General features: G+C 46.6%; 1 protein-coding gene across 1 annotated transcript in view; it reads left to right on the top strand.

Moving 5' to 3' along the window:
* Window positions 1–7,301: 7,301 nt before the first annotated feature.
* The window catches only part of LOC138294057 (protein FAM118A-like), a 211,162-nt gene continuing 203,499 nt past the window's right edge, over window positions 7,302–14,964 (top strand). Inside the window, exons 1-2 of the mRNA XM_069233304.1 lie at window positions 7,302–7,574; window positions 9,675–9,896. Coding sequence (XP_069089405.1) covers window positions 7,302–7,574; window positions 9,675–9,896 — 495 coding nt within the window. The remainder of the gene's footprint in view (window positions 7,575–9,674; window positions 9,897–14,964) is intronic.

Raw genomic sequence — 14,964 nt, 5'->3', positions numbered from 1 at the left:
ATAACTAAAAGCTTATATGCGCCCATGAATTTGGGAATATCACAAAACTGCTTTTAACAAAATTCAAAATTCAATTAACAATAGAAAAAAGAAATGTAACTTGAAGATCAAGTATCCTTTGGAAATGGTATGAATTTGACAGAGTCCAGGAAGAGCTCAACAAGACACACTAGAAAATATTGTGATGGAAATTGAACTGTTTAAGAACTGATACAAAAGTGGACATCTTAGAGCATTTCTACCGATTGAAGCAAGAAGAACAATTGAATTCCAGACATCTTGATGGTCTTATGAACTGGAAGCATCATAATGTCTATATTCTTTAATTGTGTATGTTTATTCCTTGCTGCTGAAGGGGCATCATAAAAGGGTAATACAAATAATTAATGTCTCCATATCTTTAACAATATGTAACCCACCAAGTGACTAAATGCACAACAGCAAACCTGAAGAGCGGGCGAGAGGTCTTTCACATCACTGCTTTTTAGGTTCATTGATCCCAAGTCTTCGCTTTACCACTACCTCCCTTTATCCAGCCGTATGTTAATTTGACAATAAGTCTAAGCACATTATACAAAGAAGATTCGACACGTGGTAGATCCCCATGATGGTAATTCTGAACAAGAAACAAACCTCCTCAAGCACTGAGAGCTTCTCTACTTCTCCTTTCCTTGGAGACACATTTGACATAATGGGCATAGTGCCAATAAGGTGTGTATCAGACCCTGACTAGGTTTTCCTAGACGACAGAAGGATCAATGCTGAAAATTGTTTGGTATTGGTAAAACTTGCCAAAAGCTGAGCATTTTAGCAAATGCTCTGGTGCTACTTCGGATGGTTGGCTCTTTGTCTGTAAGGCACCTGTGTCGTGTAGGCTCTCGTTAGTCTAACAAGACTACTGGATTTTGAGCGGGAGAATCGCCTGCGGTGTGGGAGACTGAGACTGACCTACTACAGGTGACGCCTGTCGCCCTAGTCTTGGTTTTGCTCCGGCTAACTAGCAGTGCCATCTTTCACATATTCATATCTAAAGCCAGCATTCTTTGAGCAGAAGACTATGTTGAATCTACTCCTGTCAAAGAAGGGCAATTGAACAGAACTGGAAAATTATCAACATCCTGATCCAGGCAATCTACTAAAGATAGTCTTTACGGATCAAGAGTTTCAGCTGGAGACAGCTGTGGAATCAATGGCGGCTTCCATTCTGGCCACCATATGAAGGGAATTCAGTAAAGGCATCCTGCCTCCTCCTTGGTCTTTCTTGTTCTCTAGCTTTGAGATTGTTACTTATTTTATTGAGAGATATTACAGCATATTAACATAGAGATCCCGCTCCCTTCCTTTGCCAAGCTGATATACTTGTTACCTTTCTCAAATATGTGAACAATCTTCTGACTCGTTATCCATTGATTTAATCTTGACAAGTATCCTACACTCATTTTATGTATTCATACAGTCTCTTTTAGTCAAATGATTTGAGCATTCTTAATCACTCATTGCAATTATGATTGCTCCATTCTCATTAGATGAGTAATCCCTTCATCATACAAAAGATGTCCTAGGATTTCTTAAATCAATTAATGAGGTTTGAGGTTTCATCTTCTTGCCAAATGATCAGTCTGAAGCTTTTGGCAGCCACCAGCATCTATGCTTATGGTTTCAGGGTTCGCCTACTAGGAATGGGATGGCTCAGCGCTTTCTTCATGGCCCTCAATCATTTATTCTCCAGTGTGATCATGCCTACTATTTCCAAGGTGCTAACACCTTGTATCTAAATGATCATCAGCACAATTTTCCATATCTGGCAATATCTTGTTTACTTTTTTGGAAGTTCGGTGCCGTCAAACATTATCTTACCTCACATTTCTATAGCGGTGTATTTTGTAAAGTTTTAGTAGAGGAGGCCTAACAAATTTCTATTGTTTAATGCCATATTGTTCCCAAGAGTCTTTCCATGTTTCACCATGTTAACCTGATCAGTGGAGGTGTATTTTTTAATAAAGTGGCCCATGATATTGCTATGAATATGCAGCAGCACAATAAGTGGAAGGGTTATGTGGTGCACTGTTTCCTTGCCTACTAAATAATTTTGCTAGACTGTGGCATAATGGCCCTGATTTATACTTTTTGGTGCAAAACTGCACTAACGCAGTTTTGCAGCAAAAAGTTTAGCACCAGCTTACACCATTTCTGTGCACCAGCCGGGCACCATATTTATGGAATGGTGCAAGCCGGTGCAAAGGGTAAGCTAGCATAAAAAAACATGATGTTAGTCGTGTGGGGCTGGCGGTTTGGAAGAAGGGGGTTTTGCACAAATAAATGACGTTAGGCAGGTTAGAGTAAAAAAAATTATGATTCTAACCTGCCTAGAGTTATTTTTTGAAGCAAAGCCATCCGTACTACATGGCTCCTATCTTAGAAAAGACAGGAGTCATGCCCACCACCCCAATGGCACCAAAGGGGACCAGGGTCCCCTGTGCTAGCCATAGCACCCAGTGCCATGCAGGGGATCCCATTTCAGGGCCCCTAATGGCACTTTAAAAAAGAAAAATATACTTACTTGTACTTACCTATACTTACCTGGGATGGGGGTCCCCCATCCTCTGCTGTCCCTCTGGTGTGGGAGGGGATGTCCCTGGGGCCTAGGGAGGACACCTGTGTGCTTATTCCATGGTGTTTTACTATGGAAATAGGCCCACGAGTCCCCTAACGCCTGCCCTCAGGACACCTGTGTGCTTATTCCATGGTGTTTTACTATGGAAATAGGCCCACGAGTCCCCTAACGCCTGCCCTGACCCAAGCGTTAAAAAATGGTGCAAAGCAGGCTTTGCATCATTGTTTGACCCCTCCTCCCCCGTGTGTGATTTTTGCATGGGAGGATAAATGAGGCGCTAGGGCCTTGGAGTAAGTTTTTTCCCGGGAACACCTACCGTGCATCTCATTGACGCAAGGTAGTTTTCCACAATATTTTGGCACTAGACATCTCTAGCGCCAAAATATGAATATGGAGTTAAGTTTGCGCCGGATTTCTGTAAAAAAGAATTATGCAAATCCGGCGCAAACAGAGTATCAATATGCCCCTATGTTTGTTACTGCGTTGGTATCCACATATCCAAAAATGGCTTGTAGATATCAATGAGCGGGGTTACCAATATACATTTGAAATGTGAGTCTGGACAATTGTAATTTCATCTGCATACCCAAGTGAAATGTAACATTTTGGGATTATAAGATATTGTAAAGTATTTGGTTCAACAATTGTCAAAGGTTGGTCACCGCTCTAGCATTTATCCAATACTTTCACATGCACCCTTGGGGAAGAGACTTTAAAGCTCCATTTATTTTTTCTGTACATTTCCTCTTCTGTGCACATTCAACAGGAGGTTTACTGGAGGCCGGACAACGACATAACTTGCCCTAACATCCCCAAACCAGACTATTCGAAATGAGTGCCATTGGTTGGTGTGCACCGGGCGCCATCCTAGAGCACCCACCTGAGTTCCTAGGAGTCCTGCCTGGTGGCTCCATTGAGGTTTGTCTGTTCTCATGATCTATCAACCGTCCATCAGACCCACACAGACTTGTGTACGGTGGCCAAATGTGATCTGCTTGAAATCTATGTCTTTATTTCAGCTTACATCATTAAGAGCTTTTTGTACCGTGTCCAAGATCCATGAGCCTGTGCAAGTACACAAGGCGTAGTCCTTAATTCCGCTAACAATTGCATCTCACCCTCCTCTTTTTGGAGCAGAACAATTGAAAAACAAAGCTAGCAGCAAAAGATGATCAACAATGTTTGCAGCTTCTGCTGCTGCGCGTGTATTTCTACCCATTTTTTATCCTGTAAGTGCTGCAATATTTGCAGTTTTCTCACAGCAGAATGGTGATTTAGGACGCTAAGGACCTGATTTAGATTGTAATAGGATTTAGATTTTAGGGGACAGGAAATTTGTCGCCGTTGTGATGGAGAAACCCCTCCACCAATATCTAAATCATGCCCAAAGTATTGTCCACCTTACCTGCAGCGGTCTGTGTTCGTTTTAAGGTATTCAGAGACCCCAAGTAATGCGTCCAGTCTCCACATTTCTCCCTTCTGATCTGGTCATTTATTCCCCTGACATAGTATTCTAGTTTGAGCTTTTCTTGAAAATAAAGTTTCCCTTCTGTCAATTTGCCTTTGTTCTACTCCTATGAGTAGGTGAAACACACTTTGTCAAAGACACAAGGACTTTAGTTCATGGGATGTGTGTCTGCATTGCATTGCACGAATACATCTGTATCCTGTTCCCAAGTTTACTCCCCTTACTGACACTTTAAATAGATATCCAATGTGTTGTAGCTTGATTTGTATACATTATAAGTCTTGTTATAAAAATGTACTCCTCTGCTGAAATATTTCTAAATTATGGGAATAGAGTATAGCATCTGTTTCAAGATACACAACTAATAGGGCATGATAAACGTTTGTAATTCAGTCTACTAATGTTCAGTTATTAAATGATTCCACAATGATTTCTACCTTTGAAGAGTCATGATTGCCTACACTTAACCCGCAAAATATTAAATGTGTCTAAAACACTCATATTCACACTCTACCAACCAACCTTCACTGTTATTAAACATGTTCTAAAAAATTCAAATGGAGTTGTTTCAGCTCCTCTGAAGATTTTCATAGCCTTCATCAGGGCACATATATGCACCTTGTTCATTGCAAACACTACTTGGATATATATTTGGAAGACCACTATAATTTATAAACCATAACTGAATAAAAAATGAATGATGGCAATGTAGTGTAATCAACATTTCATAGCACTACCACCTTGACAGTGCCTACACAAACAACATATCCATCATATATAGGTGAATATCGTCCACTAGGGTCAAATTGGAAGGTAGGCTGATGGTGGTAAAAAGCAAGAATGAAGGAATGGCAGAAGGGAGGTTTGGGAGCCCAAATGAACATCTCCTTATGAGCATCTCTAACATATCCACTAAGTGTGGTATCCAAGATGGCGGTTAAGGTTGGGATACCATGTTTCCAGCCTTACAGGGGGATTTGAAGAATGATTTTACTGCCATAATAAGGTAGCAAGGTTAATCCCAACAATGCCTAGGCCATCAATCTAGTTTCAGTTGTCTGTTCGAACGGACGACAGTCAACCTTTACTCTTGTGCTAGACCCCTAGAAGAATTCCAACTGCTTCGGATGCAGGTATTAGGCTTTGCAAACAGCAAACACCATCATTATTAGTTTTTCAGTTTGCCAGAAAATCTTTTAAGTCTTTCAAAGTCTGTCAGTTTAACACAGCTCCAGCAACACGTCAGCTTAGCACCAACAGATGCGTCAGAAATTCTGACGCATCTATGAAAATGTGTTCCATAGCGCTCTGTATTGTAAAGACAGCACATCCCTGGTGTCGTTAGGGGATGTGCTGCAGGCGCAAGTAGTCTGACGCATCAATGGCGCTGCATCAGATTCTTGTAAATGAGGCCCCAAGTTCTAACAGTTCCATCTACATCACTTAAAGATAATTCCTTGTGACTTATATTACAACTTAGGTCTCTTCCGTCCTATCTCATCCTTCTACCTGCAAGCCATTTTACAGAATTACTCCTTTCATCAGGATCAGGCTCGTTGATACAGAGTACCACAGTAATGGTGTTAGTACTTTTACCTTCCAGGGCACCAGTGGATATATAAAAGGTGATGAGTCTGCCTCCATCATGGATGGTGGCCAAGAGATGGTCCAGGCACAAGGGTGTTATCACTTTAGCCACTGATAGTTTGAAAGAGATTGTAGGAAGGCCTATTGCCCTTACATGTGCCATGTGCTTCAGGGTTTCCAAGGCGTACGCTCAGCAATCTAGTGTTAATGAAGCCCCTGAGTTACTCCCCGGGAAGGATGTACTGGTGTTAACATCGTTTTTCAAAAATAAATGCATTGCATTATTATACAATTGAACTCTAGGTAACAGCAATTGTAGGCTTCATACTCCATTTTGTTTGTGACGTTTGCTCCAATGTTTTTTATCACGTGGGCAAATACGCATTTTCATGCCTCACTAAAGTACACATGCCAACCCTCCCTCGGGCAGGAGACTACAGATTTCAAGGCTAGTCTCCCGCTTCCTGATTCCTGCATGCAGACACTGATTTTGGAGTTTTGTAAAACTGGCAAAAATAAAATGTTGATGCCTGTCACACATGCTCCAATCTCCCCCCCAAGATTTACCTCTGTCATCAAAGGTTAACGCTTTGTTTTTAATTTACTGCACTTAATACTTTGAAGAACCAAGGGGCATATTTATACTCTGTCTTCACCGAATGTGCGTCAAAATTTTTGATGCACATTCAGCGCAAACCTTGCCCCATATTTAAACTTTGACGCCCCAGCCCGCGGACGTCAAAATCTCGCTGTGTGCGTCATTTTTTGGAAGCGGGAAACTGCCTTGCGTTAATGATATGCAAGGTAGGCGTTCCCTTCCAAAAAATGACTTTAAGGCCTGTGCGCCTCATTTATACCGCAGCGTCATTTTGACGCACAGGAGCGGGTGGGCCTTAAAAAACGGCGCACAGCCTGATGTGCGCCGTTTTTTAACGCCTGGGTCAGGGCAGGCGTTAAGGGATCTGTGTGCTTGGAAGGAGTCCAGAGGTGCCCTCCCCTGCCCCCAGGGACACCCCCTGCCACCCTCACCCACCCCTGGACAACACCCATGGATGGGGGCACCCATCCCAGGTAAGTAAAGGTAAGTTCAGGTAAGTATTTTTTAACGTTTTGTAAAGTGGCATGGGGGGGTCTAATTTGGGCCCCCTACATGCCACTATGCCCTTTGACTATGCCCAGGGGACAGAAGACCCCTGGACATGGCCATTGGGCAAGGGGGCATGACTTCTGTCTTTGCTAAGACAGGAGTCATGTCAATGGGGGTTGTGCGTCCAAAAAAATGGCTCAAGTCCGGTTTGAGGCCTGATTTTTGCCTCAGACCTGACGTGCACCTTTTTTTTGACGCACAACCCCCATTGTCCCCTACGACGGCGCTGCCTGGTGTGTGGCATTTTTTTTTACTCAGACCAGTCTGCAGCGTCGGCTAACGTAATTCCTCAAATAAGGCGCCCGCATGGCGCGTTGGAATGACATTAGCTGGCGGTAAAACTTTTGATGCACAACTGCGTTGGCGCAGTTGCACGTCAAAAAGTATAAATGTGGCCCCAAGTCTTCAGCTGGGGTAGGATCTTTTACAGTTAGTATTGTAATGGTAAAATCTATGATTAGCAGTTTTATGTATCCTCAAATCCAATGTGTGTATTTTGTTGCAGGGAGAAATTCCATATCTTGAAATACAAACAGCCAAGGAACATGGTTTTGGTGGTTGGCACGGGGGTGAGTGCTGCTGCCGCCCCTGGCATCGACGCCCTAAAATCCTGGCGGCACTGCCTCCTGGCCATCATTGATGCTGCCAAAGAGCTGCAGGTGCTTCACCCCTCAGAGATCTGTGAGTTCCGCAGGGAGGTGTGTGCCAGGAAGGACCTGCTCACCGTAGCTCACCAAATCAGGCGACACATGTCACCGGTGAGTTGCTGCTTGTGTAGCTAGAAAATACAGGTGTGGTGAGTACATGAGGTGGGACCTTCACTCACTTCAGGTCTATTTCTTATGTGTGCATAGCTGTGCTTAATGTGAGCCGGTGGTTTGGGTGCGGAGCACCAGCACTTATTTTTGAGGGCCGGCACTTATTTTTTCACCTCAAGCATTTACTGAGGGAAAAAGACACATATGGGAAAGACGGAGGAAGCGAAAAACAAAAAGCGCCACAAAGGGAGAAATAAGAAAGCTGCAACAGTGAGCCGAAGTGGCACAGAGTGGATGTAAATGGATTAATGAGGCCCGATGTGGCTTCAGGATTACGCTGCCTCAGTAGTCCATGCTCGCATATTTAATTGCAGCAGACGCGTGCTTCAGAGGAGCGCTTTGGGCACCAGCACAATTTTATTTACAAATTAAGCACTGGTGTTTAGTTTACTTGGGGCCAGATTTGTCAATATTTGACGCAACCCAGCAAGACACCTTGTGCTGCGCTGCGTGAAAGAGAAAGGACAGGAATGTGCTATATTTAACACTATGTGGGACGTTCATGTCCTCTGCTTGCACTAGCATAATCTTGGCTGCCTATGTTGCAAAGGTGCCTGCATTGCAGAGAGGATTGAGTGCACGTTCCTGCCCAAAACCAATCCTCTGAGGGTTTTTCTTCTATGTGCTGCAGAATGCAACACACGTAGAAAGAGGAAAAAACGAGGCAATACTTCTCCTTGTTGTGCCTCATCTGGGTAGGCGTAGCTTTTTGATGCGTTCCCAGGGGTACCAGTATCTGGTAAATCTGGGAACTCACCATACTCCGTGGGGAACACCCACTCTCCACCCATGGAACGGCTCCCTCGGCAGAGTAACGGAACGCAGTAACTTGCATCAATTCCAAGACATTAGACTGGATCATAGCGTCTAGCCGGCCCCCCCCCTTGTATTCTTAGGTGACACAGGCACTTCTGTACAATCCTGCAGCTCACTCAAATCTGGGGTTCAGATCTCAGATCTGCGGTGTGATTGTTGCTAATATGGAAAGTGATACAGGGGGCTTGCAGAATGCCTTGTGGTCTGAGGGTGACTGGCTCAACCCCCTCAGTTGTGGGACATAGTCCTTGTTGGTAGCCGTGATGCTTTGATGGATGGGCAGAGGCAATGCACCAGAGGTTCAGCAGAGATGGGGAGGCTAACTTTCTGGAGATGGTGTATCTGGTAAGAGGTGGAGAATGGGTATGGTTGAGCTTCCTCTGAATAATCAATATTTGCTGAAGGAACACTTTTAAAGGTCGAAGAGAGAGTTCAGCTGAAGCGTCATTCCTCCCAGGGAAGAGACAGTGTACTCTGAAATGTCTCTTATAAAAGTTAAAACTAAACTTTGAGGGCAATATTGAAAACCCATCGAGCTCCCTCTAGTTGCCTCATTGTGAGACCATAAAATGTAGACCCCCCTCCAGTTACTTCTGTGGAGTCAGGTGATGCAGTATTCACTCAGTTATGGGGCTGCAGCCGACGATGCTTATGGGGCAGCAGAGAGGATTTCAGGGGCACGAGCTGTCATGAGGTCCCTTTAGAACAAACAAACCTCCCTGAGCTCCGGCAGCTGGAGATGTTTAGGGGTTGGGGTAATGTCTGGTTTGATGGCACAACCCAGCTTTAGTTTGAACCTGTCATGAGTCAGAACTCAGCTCCCTGAGCAGGAAGAGAAGTGTCAACAACTCTGGGAGCCGCCCGGTGTTACTAATCCCGCTGCACAGCGCAGGTATGTGTGATGATGTAGAACGTCACTGAGCTTAGAGCTGGTCGAGGTGCTCGGAAGTCACATTTACATGTTGTCTTTTCCATGATATCATAGGAGCCAAACGCCACACCCTAGGACTGATGGTGTGACATCATTTCCTGTGATGTTATTGTCAGGTGTGTGGTCCTGTGATGTCATTTCAAGTGGGATCATCATTATGCTAATTGATGGTTTGGAAACCTCACAAATTCTACCTCGTTTGATCACAGAATGTTGCAAATATGTTGTCGAGTGTAACCTGGTGAGATGTCTCTCAACCCTTGATCTGACGCTGTGGTTCTTGTCTCCGTTAGTTGTCTGGTGAGCCGAAGCCCACCTTCTTCCAAGACTGTTTAATAAAGATCTTCGAGGACCTGGAAGATCACGTCTGCTGTCCAGATGTCCTCCAGTCAATCCTGAAGGTCATGGAGAAGGGCGCGCTGGTTGTAACCACCAACTACGACACATTCCTGGAGACATTCGGGCGTCACCTGAGAAGGCCGATGCAATCGCTGGACATGCAAGATCCCGCTAAGGTAACACGCGAGCAGTCACTGTGCTTTCTACCTGTACTTTCATCTTGTTTCAAGTAAAATGAAACATAGCACCAAACTCAATATGGGATTATCCGAAGCGCTGTGAAAAGACAGAAAATGGCATTATTTCACAGGTATCGCTGTTACAAATGGGGTCTCTGGTTGCCAGTCAGTTTGCACTCTGTCCAAGCAGGGACCCTCATCCAATGGGGATACACACTAGTATAACCCCTGCTCACCCCCTTGGTAGCTTGACACAAGCAGTCAGGCGTATCTCAAAGGCAATGTGCAAAGTATTTGTACCAACACACACAGTAATACAGTGAAAACACTGTAGGATGCAGGCCTGGTGTGTGGTGAGCACCTATGGTGTTATCACCTTATACCAGGTCCAGGCATCCCCTCTCTGTGAAGTGTAGGCAGTGTCTAGAAGCCAGGCTCTCCAGAGATAGATGTGGATGAGCAGCAAAGACTTATCTAGGAGACATGCAAAGCTCATGCAATACCACTATAGTCACACAGTACTAACACACATGAAAGAAAACACACAGTGTTACAAAAATTAAGGGACTTTATTATGGTAACACAAGTATCCAAGGAAGTGGAATCGGCAGAGGGGAGCTGAAGGAACTAGGAACCCCAAAAGGTAAGTAGCAGGGTGCCCCCCAAGTGACCAGGATAGAAGAGGTAAGCACCTGGTATTTCCCCAAACCCACAGGAGAGCTATGGAAAAGGAATGTGCAAGACCCAGGCAAGACTGGAAGAAACCAAAGGTGGATCCTGACAGAAGAGGACCTGCAAAAGAAGGGGACCAAGTCCAGTTTGAGTTGGAGTGTCCAGTTGTGACAGGAGCCACCACTCACCCTTCTGTGGATGCAGGACCAGGTTGATGGTGGACGAAGAAGGTCAGCAGTGCAGCACAGTAGCAGAAGTGGAGTTCCAGAAGTGATGCAAGTGATGTCCCACATCACCGGTTGTGATGCAATCAGTCAGTGGTGCTGGAAAACCACCAACAAGCCTCGGCAAATGCAAGAGTCAGAGAAGAAGGTTTTGCACGGCTAAAGAGGACCAGCAGGGCCCAGGGGACGCGACCCAAGGAGGGGAGTCTGGGGTGATCCTCAGCAGCTGGGAGAGTCACAAGAAGAGGAGGCAGCCCCCACAGGCAACCCACAGGTAGCAGGGACAGGAGTCACAGTGAAGCCCACTCAGCACACCTGGAGAGGAGTCCCACATCGCCAGAGCAGCAGGCAGAAGACTGTATTTTGCAGGGAAGCATGCTGGGGGCCGGGGCTACACGGAAGCTGAAGATCCCTTGGAGGAGAAGCAAGCAAGCCTTGGTAGCTGCAAGAATCGCAGTGCGCAGAGACCCTATCCTGCAAGGAGAGGCAAAGGCTTACCATCTCCCAAGTTGGACAGCTGGTAGAGAGGACCAAGTGAACCACTCTAGACCACCACCTGTGATGCAAGATCCAAGCAGTTCCAGAGGAGAGAGGATCCATGCAGCCAGTCATCATTGCAGTTGGTGCCCGTGGATTCAGGAGAGTGACTTATTCTCTCCAAGCAAGATTCCGTATTGCTTATTGTGCAGGCTGAAGACTCGTCACCCTCAAAGTATGCTCAGCCAGGGAAATGTTGCAGTTGCTGGAAGAAGCCAGAGAAACAATGTTGTAAAGCGGAGTCATCGCTGGAGTTGCAGACTGTCGGTTCCAGTACGGTCCAGTTCCAGTTCCAGGGTGGCCAGAAGATGAAGTGAACGATGCAGAGGAGTCCTACTGGAGTCTTGCATGTTGAGCAGGGTGACCACCTAGCTGGAGAGTCTGTGATGTCACCTGCCTGACCTGGCCACTCAGATGCTCCCAGGGGCCTCTGCCCACTTTGGATTCAAGATGGCAGAATCAAGTGGCCACCTGGAGGTGCTTTGGGCACCACCCTGGGGCGGTGGTGGACAGGGGAGTGGCCACTCCCCTTTCCATTGCCCAGTTTTGTACAAAAGCAGAGACCGGGGTCCCTGGACTGGTGCAAACCAGTTGTAGCAAGAAGGGCACCAAATGTGCCCTTCAAAGCATACGGGTGGCTTGGGGAGGCTACCCCCATGTAACACCTATTTCCAAAAGAAGAGGGTGTTGACTCCCTCTCTGTAGGAAAGTACCATCTTGCCTGTCATGTTACCCCCATATTTCACTGTATATATGTTGTTTTAGTTGTAGGTGTCACTGGGACCCTGCCAGCCAGGGCCCCAGTGCTCATAAGTGTGCCCTGTTTGTGTTACCTGTGTTATGACTAACTGTCTCACTGAGGCTCTGCTAACCAGAACCTCAGTGGTTATGCTCTCTCATTTCTTTCCAAATTGTCACTAACAGGCTAGTGACCAATTTCACCAATTTACATTGGCATACTAGAAACACCCTTATAATTCCCTAGTATATGGTACTGAGGTACCCAGGGTATTGGGGTTACAGGAGATCCCTATGGGCTGCAGCATTTATTTTGCCACCCAAAGGGAGCTCTGACAATTCTTACACAGGCCTGCCACTGCAGCCTGAGTGAAATAACATCCACGTTATTTCACAGCCATTTACCACTGCACTTAAGTAACTTATAAGTCACCTATATGTCTAACCTTTACCTGGTAAAGGTTGGGTGCTAAGTTACTTAGTGTGTGGGCACCCTGGCACTAGCCAAGGTGCCCCCACATTGTTCAGGGCAAATTCCCCGGACTTTGTGAGTGCGGGGACACCATTACACGCGTGCACTATACATAGGTCACTACCTATGTATAGCTTCACAATGGTAACTCCGAATATGGCCATGTAACATGTCTAAGATCATGGAATTGCCCCCCCAATGCCATCCTGGCATTGGTGAGACAATCCCATGATCCCATAGGTCTCTAGCAAAGACCCGGGTACTGCCAAACTACCTTTCCCGGGGTTTCACTGCAGCTGCTGCCAACCCCTCAGACAGGTTTCTGCCCTCCTGGGGTCCAGCCAGGCTTGGCCCAGGAAGGCAGAACAAAGAACTTCCTCAGAGAGAGGGTGTTACACCCTCTCCCTTTGGAAAAAGGTGTCAGGGCTGGGGAGGAGTAGCCTCCCCCAGCCTCTGGTAATGCTTTGATGGGCACAGATGGTGCCCATCTCTGCATAAGCCAGTCTACACCGGTTCAGGGATTCCCCCAGCCCTGCTCTGGCGCAAAACTGGACAAAGGAAAGGGGAGTGACCACTCCCCTGACCTGCACCTCCCGTGGGAGGTGCCCAGAGCTCCTCCAGTGTGCTTCAGACCTCTGCCATCTTGGAAACAGAGGTGCTGCTGGCACACTGGACTGCTCTGAATGGCCAGGGCCAGCAGGTGACGCCAGAGACTCCTTCTGATAGGCTCCTCCAGGTGTTGCTAGCCTATCCTCTCTCCTAAGTAGCCAAACCTCCTTTTCTGGCTATTTAGGGTCTCTGCTTTGGGGAATTCTTTAGATAACGAATGCAAGAGCTCATCAGAGTTCCTCTGCATCTCTCTCTTCACCTTCTGCCAAGGAATCGACCGCTGACTGCTCTGGACGCCTGCAAAACCGCAACAAAGTAGCAAAGACGACTACTGCAACCTTGTATCGCTGATCCAGCCGCCTTCTCGACTGCTTTCCTGGTGGTGCATGCTGTGGAGGTAGTCTGCCTCCTCTCTGCACTAGAAGCTCCGAAGAAATCTCCTGTGGGTCAACGGAATCTTCCCCCTGCAACCGCAGGCACCAAAAGACTGCATCACCGGTCCTCTGGGTCTCCTCTCAGCACGACGAGCGTGGTCCCTGGAACTCAGCAACTCTGTCCAAGTGACTCCCACAGTCCAGTGACTCTTCAGTCCAAGTTTGGTGGAGGTAAGCCCTTGCCGCCCCACGCTAGACTGCATTGCTGGGTACTGCGTGATTTGCAGCTGCTCTGGCTCCTGTGCACTCTTCCAGGATTTCCTTTGTGCACAGCCAAGCCTGGGTCCCCAACACTCTAACCTGCAGTGCACGACCTCCTGAGTTGTTCTCTGGCGTCGTGGGACCTTCTTTTGTGACTTCGGGTGAGCTCCGGTTCACTCTTCTTCGTAGTGCCTGTTCTGGCACTTCTGCGGGTGCTGCCTGCTTCTGAGTGGGCTCCTTGTCTTGCTGGGCGACACCTCTGTCTCCTCACGCAATTGGCGACATCCTGGTCCCTCCTGGGCCACAGCAGCATCCAAAAACCCTAACCACGACCCTTGCAGCTAGCAAGGCTTGTTTGCGGTCTTTCTGCACAAAAACACCTCTGCAAGCTTTTTTGCGACGTGGGACATCCATCCTCCAAAGGGGAAGTTTCTGGGCCTTGTCGTTCTTGCAGAATCCACAGCTTCTACCATCCGGTGGCAGCTTCTTTGCACCCACAGCTGGCATTTCCTGGGCATCTGCCCACTCCCGACTTGATTGTGACTCTTGGACTTGGTCCCCTTGTTCCACAGGTACTGTCATCTGGAAATCCATCGTTGTTGCATTGCTGGTGTTGGCCTTTCTTGCAGAATTCCCCTATCACGACTTCTGTGCTCTCTGGGGAACTTAGGTGCACTTTGCAGCCACTTTTCAGGGTCTTGGGGTGGGCTATTTTTCTAACCCTCACTGTTTTCTTACAGTCCCAGCAACCCTCTACAAGGTCACATAGGTTGGGTTCCATTCGTGGTTCGCATTCCACTTCTAGAGTATATGGTTTGTGTTGCCCCTGTCCCTATGTGCCCCCATTGCATTCTATTGTGACTATACATTGTTTGCACTGTTTTCTATTGCTATTACTCTATATTTTGGTATTGTGTACATATATCTTGTGTATATTTGCTATCCTCATACTGAGGGTACTCACTGAGATACTTTGGCATATTGTCATAAAAATAAAGTACCTTTATTTTTAGTATATCTGTGTATTGTGTTTTCTTATGATATTGTGCATATGACACTAGTGGGTACTGTAGGAGCTTCACTCGTCTCCTAGTTCAGCCTAAGCTGCTCTGCTAATCTACCTTTTCTATCAGCCTAAGCTGCTAGACACCCCTCTACACTAATAAGGGATACCTGGA

This window comes from Pleurodeles waltl, chromosome 4_2, assembly GCF_031143425.1.
Source record: "Pleurodeles waltl isolate 20211129_DDA chromosome 4_2, aPleWal1.hap1.20221129, whole genome shotgun sequence".
Classification (NCBI taxonomy): Eukaryota; Metazoa; Chordata; class Amphibia; order Caudata; family Salamandridae; genus Pleurodeles; species Pleurodeles waltl.
The sequence above is the reverse complement of the archived record's forward strand: the minus strand, read 5'-3'. Positions and strand labels throughout refer to the sequence as shown.